Here is a 9228-nt window from a genome sequence, read left to right as displayed (position 1 = left end):
CACAACCTGAAACTGCAAACATGAGGTAGCCTCATAAGGAGAAGTGTATTTGTTTTAACACGTGATACAAAATTAATAATCAAAGAATTTGTGAAAAGTCGGAAATATTATTCAGTGATTCGTTATTTAAACTCAAATACCATCAGCACACAGTGGATTTCATTTAAAGTGAACTCTGATTATTGATAAATGTAATGACTCAGTTCGAGAAACGATGTACGGTTTTATCCTGTTTCAGACAGAACAACGGAAAGACTCTGTAAAAATCTTTAAAGAAGCTCTTGCAGGAATTATACGTCTTGAATGTGAGTAGAGAGGAAATAGTAGATAGTAGCAGCTCATATTAATGTTTAGTCTAATTGTTTACACCTCACGCTGTTAAAGTTACCGAAATGGCCTACAGATTTTTTTCAGGATCCTCATGCAAATCTTAAGTCCTAAACAGTCATGTTAGTTGGTTGAGCATAAAATGGGAAAATTGTTTAATGTGGGAGAGTCGAATACGGTAACCACAGATAGTAGTTAAGTGAAGTCATGATAAATTGAAATAATTAAACCTGCTACCATTTTCGGCCAGATAATAACACGACTACAGCCCATTGTTTAATATGTTCGATAGCTTCTTTTAATCTCATTTACTTTGTAATTGTACGGAGCAATATTCTCTCAAAAATCAATGTTGTAAGTAAAATGTTTGATATTTCCTCATTCCTACTACATAAATGAACGCGTCCATGTTTTGAGTAAGCACAATAAATGAGTTTCATCCGACCAATAAAACTAATGGGGAACCGGTTGGGCTAATTTCTGCAAGTAATAAGCGTTAACATTCTAATGGACTGTAAACAATTAGGCCCATTAGTAGGCAAATTCTTATCACATGAATCTGCGCCATCTATAATGGTGCTATAAACTGGAAATTTATTGAAATATGGAAGTGAAGTGAAGTTGACAGCCAATATTGCTAATTATAATTGTATTTTTGGTTACCGGTTTCTGCTAATCTAAGTTGCTATCATAGGATCCGATGATGACAACTTAGACTTGCCGAAACCAGTTGGCAGAAATGAAATTATGCTAGTGATCTTGGCTGTTGGAGTTTTTATTCATATATTTCATATTACTGTAGATCGCTCCCACACTTAAATGATGTTAGGTATGTATAATAGAAATTTATTCTTCATGATTTCCAGTACTCAACTCTATACCAAAAATTAAGAAAGTGTAATTTATGTTTATATTTTGTCAGTTTATTTCTTGATATTTCACACAAGGAAAATCGAATTTTGTTAGTTCCTACCAGCGTAAGGCCTGTTATCACAGTAATAATATCTTAAAATCAGTTGTAGATAAAAACGAGAGAAGATAATTTTTTAATTATGTCTGGTTATTACCACAGTAATATGAACTAATGGGAAAGGTCAGCTACGCACTAAAACAGACAATGTTCTCACCATAACGGACTAGCCGGCGTGCAGCTTGGGTAAGTTATAAATACAAATTCAAATATACAAATAAATGGAGATAGCTTAAGTTATGCTCTCGCTGCGAAAAGCGACAGTACCAGGTGTGTAAACGTATTTTGTTACAAGGGAAGGACACAGCGATCGCCTGATACTTGGCAGATCGCTTGTCTACCTCGTAAAATGAAGGGCTTTGGGGTAAATTGGCTCACAACCCTCTCCTCTCACCATTTTTAAGAAAACCACCTCTAAAATACGGGACGCGCAATCGATTCAAAGTTAACGGGGTCCTTAGATAACTGCCTTTAAGCATTTTCCATCGTCATGTATGTGGCCCACAATCGCATACCTTCCGAGAAATCGAGAAAAGAAAATTTACGACTGGCGCTTCTGTACCCAAAGGTAGGAGTCATAGGAATGCGCCGCTAGCCGAGCGACCACGGTAACTGGTTAGGAAGTGGATAACCTGTCTTTTATGGTTTCTTCACAGATATTTTGCTCCGTATCAGAACTGGTGGGCGTAGGACGATTAACGAGAATAATAAATCAATAAGGAATAATAACAAGGTAGGTAAACAAATTTCTCAAACAACTGTGATTAGTGAAGAATTAAACTTTTTAGTCCTAGTCATTTTACAATCCTCTTTTACTGATCATATTATTTATCATATAAACATTCGAAGCTAATATATTCGCGGTACTAATAACATCTACTGAATGCAATACACGAGCAACTATATCGATCCTTCCCAAGACTAGGCGGAAAACATTTCTTTTCGGGAATTAACTTTGATGTGTACCACGCATACAATAGCATCGCCTAACAAATCTGTACTGAAAGTTGATCTTGAACAATGCTATGGGTCATTGCTGTATCAGTGCGGTTGTACAACTCCCGCTGGGTTTCCAAAAGCGAAATGCAATTAGGAACACTTGTTCGAGGAAATGTGAAAACATAAAAACGAGGAAGTAAAACAGTGATTGTGAAACGACCAGATTATCATTATTTGTAGATTTATTTACCTTACTAACCATTGCGGATCCGCCAATATCGATACATAGAAAAATGAATATAAAGAAAATGTAGATAGCGTGTAAGAATAGAACACAGTTCCTACGCTTCCCAGACTGTTGCCTTGGTCGCTCGGCCAGCGCTGCTTTTATTGAGTAGCTTTCAAAAAGCAGATGGTCCAAATGGCTCTGAGCACTATGGGACTTAACTTCTGAGGTCATCAGTCCCCTAGAACTTAGAGCTACTTAAACCTAACTAACCTAAGGACATCAAACACATCTACGCCCGAGGCAGGATTCGAACCTGCGAGCGTAGCGGTCGCGCGGTTCCAGACTGTAGCGCCTAGAACCGCTCGGCCACTCCGGCCGGCTGAGTAGCTTTCACATTACTGGAATACAACGGAGAGCAGTTAAAAGTTTCTTTTCCTGATTTCTCGGAAAACATGCGTTTGCAGACCCTACACACAACTATGAAAACTGATTAATTTTCTATCCTCTGTAAATAGCGTGAGTAAAGGGTCGCTACGTGTAAGGTGCGTGAAGCGCACTTTGAGTAAGGAAATACTATCTGACACTGAACTCAACGTAAAAGATTGGGTCGCCACCAACTCTAGCCACCCGACAAATAAGAGGTTGGGCTGAGTCAGAAAACTACTTAATTTATTCATAAGAAAAATTCATAAAAGAACATCCATTATAAAGTTTATTAATATGATCCCGGCATTGTTCATGTGAATCAAATATTAAAATAAATCAAAGAGTGCGTGGACACTTTGGATAAGAGCATCTTGCAGCAACATTTCTGAAAACAAGATCTGTTCTAAAGCATTTGTTTAAAATAAAAACGGAACACTAATTATTGGACCTGTGCACATGGAAACGCAGTGGGTGGGCTAACAAGGAAAACTACAAGGTAAATGGCGTAGGTAACGGAGACGTAACATCGGTACACTGGATAAGATTGGAGGTAAAATTATTTCTTCCTTAAAACATTGATGTAAGGCATCTAAATAACTGCTGTTGCCTGGTATCTCAGTACAATTGCTTGTGAAACGCTATATGATTCACAACAAACTCGTGTGCCCACGTGGTTCCGGACACACGATTTCTACGTACCGTGGCCAAATTTTAGTAACATTAAACCACGTAGCAGCGAACAATTAATATTTTACGGACGACACATTTGAATAGACAACGGGTAATGGCTGAGGGCCAACAAACTCCAATATTAACCGACGTAGATGGTATCCAACGGACACCTACTAATGAAACAAAGAAGATTCACGAAGAGGTAAAAATTACCAAGGTTCAGAAAATAATAGAATGTACACACATGCAGTTGCAGGAACATAAACCTTCACACTGAACCGGAGGGCGCACTTCCTACCTGAGATCGTTTCAACATATGCAATTACTTTGTGCTACGTTCTTCTTACGGACCAAAGTCTGCATTAGGAATCAAACTGAAAGTCTGCAAAAGCGTTGCCTTCCTTGCTGCGACCCAGTAAAACAATCTTTATAAGACGAGACGCAAGACCAAAAGCTAAAAGCTCCCCCACGCTTTGAGACAACGCGCCACGCGTTTAAATCAACTCACCCTTCCTCGAAGAGACCTCGGCTGCAGACTGACCGTCTAACACACTGCAACATCTCCAAAGCGACCCCGTGTCCAGGAAATTCCGACACTAACGTAACACCGGTAACTTTCACACAAGGGAAGAAAACCTCTTTGCCTACCTGAAAACTACAAGGGCTGGCCATTATGTACGACTACCGCTGAGTCTCTGCAGCAGACTAAACCACCGTATAGCAAAATGAAACACACCCATTGTAAGTAGGCTCTTTAGGTTCTTGTATTGGTAACGCCGCCGCCACGTAGCGCTCTGTATGAAAATCACTGGCTGTGCTGTGTGCAGTCTGTGGCTAGTTTGCATTGTTGTCTGCCATTGTAGTGTTGGGCAGCTGGACGTTAACAGGGCGTAGCGTTGCGCAGTTGGAGGTGAGCCGCCAGCAGTGGTGGATGTGGGGAGAGAAATGGCGGAGTTTTGAGAGAGGATGATCTGGATGTGTGTCCATCAGAGACAATACATTTGTAAGACTGGATGTCATGAACTGCTATATATATTATGACTTTTAAGGTAAATACATTGTTTGTTCTCTATCAAAATCTTTCTTTTGCTAACTGTGCCTATCAGTAGTTAGTGCCTTCAGTAGTTTGAATCTTTTATTTAGCTGGCAGTAGTGGCGCTCGCTGTATTGCAGTAGTTCGAGTAACGAAGATTTTTGTGAGGTAAGTGATTTGTGAAAGGTATAGTTTAATGTTAGTCAGGGCCATTCTTTTGTAGGGACTATTGAAAGTCAGATTCCGTTGCGCTAAAAATATTGTGTATCAGTTTAAGCACAGTCATGTATAATTGTTCTAAGGGGACATTTCATATGGCGACCCTGCCAGGATACCTCACTGGAATCTTCAGATTTTTTTTGTAGTTTGTGTAATTAGTGTAGCTTTTGTTTATTGCTAGCACGTAATTGTAGAGAGAATCTCCTTTGTAGTTGTACAGTAGAACAGTTATGGCATGCATGTAGATTTGCACCAAGTATTTCGCAGCTGCACCTGCAATTAACTAGAAATTATTTTCAGTGCTATGTTAATGTGTTTTCTTATTTTGCTCTTCAAATTGTGCTTTTCTGTGTTGTCGTGTGAAATATTGTGACAGTAATGGTGTGTGAAAAATGTAATACTAGGCTCCAAAGTAAACTGAGAAATGACAGTGAAGACGAAAGCAGTGTGTTAGCGCCACTGTGTAATGAATTAACTAATGTTCAACATAGTAATTTGGTAATTGTGCATAGGGAAATGGAGCGGGCGGCAAACAATGGTGTAGACAGTGAAACAATTAGTGAACAGGGAAGCATTATCGATCGATTGGTCGGCAACAGCCTGCCTCAGGAATCGGGAATGACAGGACACAATCTTGCAAATACTGGAGAATCAGGTTTTGGGTCCTCACCGTTTTCTCAAATAAGTCAAGACACATTTTCTGCTTGTCAAAACGTGAATGTTGCCAGTGCAACTTCACTGCTGAAAAGCACTGAGGAACATGTTTCAGACACCAGTGCATTGTTATTGCAGTTAATGCAACAAATGGGACAAAGGCTACAAAAGTTAGACACAACAGAACAAAATCTTCAAAAGTTAGACACAATGGAACAAAATCTTCAGAAGTTAGACACAATGGAACAACACCAGAGACAAACACAGCTACAGTTAGACGCAATGGAACAAAATCTTCACACCACGCTGGAACAAACACTTGAAGATTTAACTACTGAGTTACATAAAATCAAATCGAAATGTCAAAAAGTTTGTAATGACGTAAAAACACAAATTAGTGAGCATTTCCAACCTATCTTTTCGCGGAATTAAAATCCATTACAGAATCACAAAGCAGCCATAAAAGAACTGCAAACTATTGTTCATGAAATTCATGAGACATTGCAAGCTAAAATTGACTCAGTTGCATCTACCGATTCGGTTACACAACTTGCAAAAACTCAGGAAAACTTAATGGACACAGTAGATACGATTTCAACACAAATGGACACTCTGAAACTTGGTTCAGAAAAACACACTGAGGAAATAAGTACACTATCGGAGAAAGTAGCCAAACTTTCGGATCATTTCACTAACTTATCTACAAAGGTAGAGGATGATCTGAATGACACAAGGCCTGTAGCCATCACTGACACAGAAGAGTATGAACAAATTAACCCTTAGATGCATGATTTTTTATTTCAAGCTGTAAAAATTACCATGTTTAGTTTATAGTGCCTACATTTCGAAAAAAATATTGAAAAATTTTTTAAATTAAATTAACAAAGCACTATTGTTGAAAATCGCTTTGTAGCTGATCAGCTACATTTTGCGTTAACACCTTACGAGCCACAATAAATGTGCTTATTTTGCTCCCTCAGTTTTGACCAAATCTCTCGTAATTTAATTGTTGATTATGATTAAATACTTTGTATAGGAAGGGAAAAATCCTAAAATAATAAATAGAACATTAATGTTGTAAATATTGAGCATTTATTGTATATTTTATACACTTTTATATATGAACAATAAGGTATCTAATTCCAACAGGTTTGTACCCAAGCATGTGATAATCACTTTACATGAAAAGTTTGAAAACAGTTCTTTTGTTTGTGCAAACACAATGAAACTGCACATTTATTACACTGAACCCAGGAAAATCCCTTGCATCCTGGCATTTTGCACCTCTGTCTCACTTGCAAGTACGAAGGCAGGTGACCTACTTGATCCAGCCTTACATCTTGTGGAGGTACATGTGCTGTGGGCCCCTTTGTCTTCTTAGCTTGTATTTGGTTTTCGAGTTCATTACTTGGCCTTCCACGTTTTGCTGAAGTTTGACCTGAGCGACACAAACAGTGAGAAATTTTCATTCGAAATTCGGAGAGTTTCATAGTTCTCCTAATCCCTTTGGTTTCTGCTACTCTCCTATACAACAGCCAGGAATTGACTACTCCCATGTCCAGGAGATGGTAAAACAATCTTATATACCATTTTCGACTTTTCACAAGAATTTTATGTCGACCCATTATGCTGTCAAGAAGGTCAACACCTCCCATATGTTTATTGTAGAGCTTAATTATTTGTGGACAAGGTATTATTATTCTTGACTTTGTTTTTTTGTCATACCTCCCTGCTTCATGAATAGGCTGCTGTCCAGCAAGTGTAGAAAGCAACATCACACTCTTGTTATCTTTCCACACTACATTTGATATGTCGACACCATCCACTGTTGCGACGCGCTCTACTGATGCACCTCGTGCCGTTTTCTTCAGCTCAGCTTCTGAAGGGAGCTTGCAGTCTGGCACTCTGTTTCTTCTGACTGTCCCAAGTGAGTAAATTCCTTGTTTATGTAACCATACAAGCAGTGGCAGACTTGTGTAATAATTGTCACAGTACAGTTTGTGGTTCATATTTCTTGGTAGTATCCTACTGAGTCGAACTACAACATTTGCACTTGCTCCCAAGTCTTCCTCCCCAGTCACTCTTTTTTCTGGTTCATTTTCATCTCCAGTGAAAATCTCAAAATCGTAGGCATAACCAGATATGCCACTAATAACAAATAATTTGTATCCATATTTATGAGGCTTGTTTGGCATGTATTGTTTCAAATAACTTCTAGCCTTTGTTGAACATATCTGTTCATCAACAGAAACACACTCCTCAACAGGTATTGTTTGAAACCGAGATCTCATCAATTCTATTATGGTTCTTATCTTGAAGAGTCTATCATGACCTTTTTCACCCCTGGGTATCATTGCACTGTTGTCATTGAAGTGAAGAAACTTACGTATTTGCTCATACTGATTCACTGTCATTGTTGTCTTGATCAGATGAGTACCAGTAACTTCTCCCCAGTAATCCCTCGTATTAGGTACATGAACTATTGACATTACGAGACAGATGCCTATAAATTTTTTTATGTCATCACAGGATAAATCTATTGGTCTATCAGGATTACACTGCACACTGTATCTATGAGACTCTTCGACAATTAGATCAAACAATTTAGATGGAAATATATGTTTGAAGAATTGGTATGGAGTATTTAAGTTTATTACTTCTTCTGGTAACGAAGTATTGCCATGAAATTTTGACTGCAGTTCGGGAATAATCAACTGTTTATCTTTCCAAACCACACTCCTGCTGTTTTTGGTAACATTTTTGCTGCTGCATGGCAGTTTCAGAGCATTATCAGACAACTGTGACGTCGATTCCTTCATTATAACATCAGATTGTCTTGTTCCAGAAACATCTTCAGTCCTAATTACTGGTACTTGACTTTCTTCGTCACTACTGTCACTATCACAATCAACAGATTCTGGAGCAACATATGTCTCATCTTGAATGGAATCGTCAGAGAAACACTCAAGATCGTCATCACTGCTTAGTGGAATCTCTAACCATTCCATAAGCATTTCTTCTTGACTCTTTCGAGACATTTTTACGTCAGCGCCTGAAATGCAGTAAATGAAAAATGTAGCTGATAAGCTACATACACAAAAACCGGCCTCATTTCAAATCTATCGCAAAGACACTCGAATTAACTGTTTACACCATATCTACTTACGTTTTCAAAATGAAAAAGTAATTTTCAAACCCAGAAATCAGTGCACAAACACCAAAAACACACTTCAACTTTCCGCCAAAACACACACTTGGCAGTATGTCCACACAGCTCACTGTCGAACTGCTTCAGCTCGTCCTGCCATCTATGATCGCTATGAAGAACTACTAGAAACTGCAGCGGAGTGTATACACTTAGCTACATAACGAATTTGATCGAAAATGTTTCTCCATATGGAAAAAATCGAAGAAATGAGGTCTGTAGCTTATCAGCTATAGTATGCATTAAAGGGTTAAGAAATTCAAACAAAATCAGAATCAAATTAATACGCAACACAAAAGAGAAATCCGGAAAGTACAAGACCAGTTGGCACAAGTAATACAAAAATTACAAATTTCACAGGACACTTGCGCTCCAACACGGGAAGAGGGACTTAGAAATACGGAAAAGCCGCAAAATAATAACACAGGGCATTTCGAAAGTTATGAAAGAAATTGGCAATTTGCACCGAATTTTGAGATGGAACCGCCGACACGACGTAACAATGACCGATATGCGACTCGCCGACACGATGATTTTGACTATAAGCTGTTCTT

At 38.5% G+C, this 9228-nt stretch overlaps 1 protein-coding gene across 1 annotated transcript; it reads right to left on the bottom strand.

Moving 5' to 3' along the window:
• Nucleotides 1-823: 823 nt before the first annotated feature.
• On the bottom strand, nt 824-8507 carry LOC126183918 (uncharacterized). Its single transcript, XM_049926263.1, has 2 exons — nt 7195-8507; nt 824-839 (listed from the first exon to the last, which is right to left on the bottom strand). The coding sequence occupies exons 1-2, from the start codon at nt 8505-8507 to the stop codon at nt 824-826; spliced, it is 1329 nt and encodes a 442-aa protein (XP_049782220.1).
• Between the last annotated feature and the right edge of the window lie 721 nt (nt 8508-9228).

Source organism: Schistocerca cancellata, chromosome 4 (genome assembly GCF_023864275.1).
Source record: "Schistocerca cancellata isolate TAMUIC-IGC-003103 chromosome 4, iqSchCanc2.1, whole genome shotgun sequence".
NCBI lineage: Eukaryota > Metazoa > Arthropoda > Insecta > Orthoptera > Acrididae > Schistocerca > Schistocerca cancellata.
Note: the sequence above shows the minus strand (reverse complement) of the source record. Positions and strands in the feature narration are given on the sequence as shown.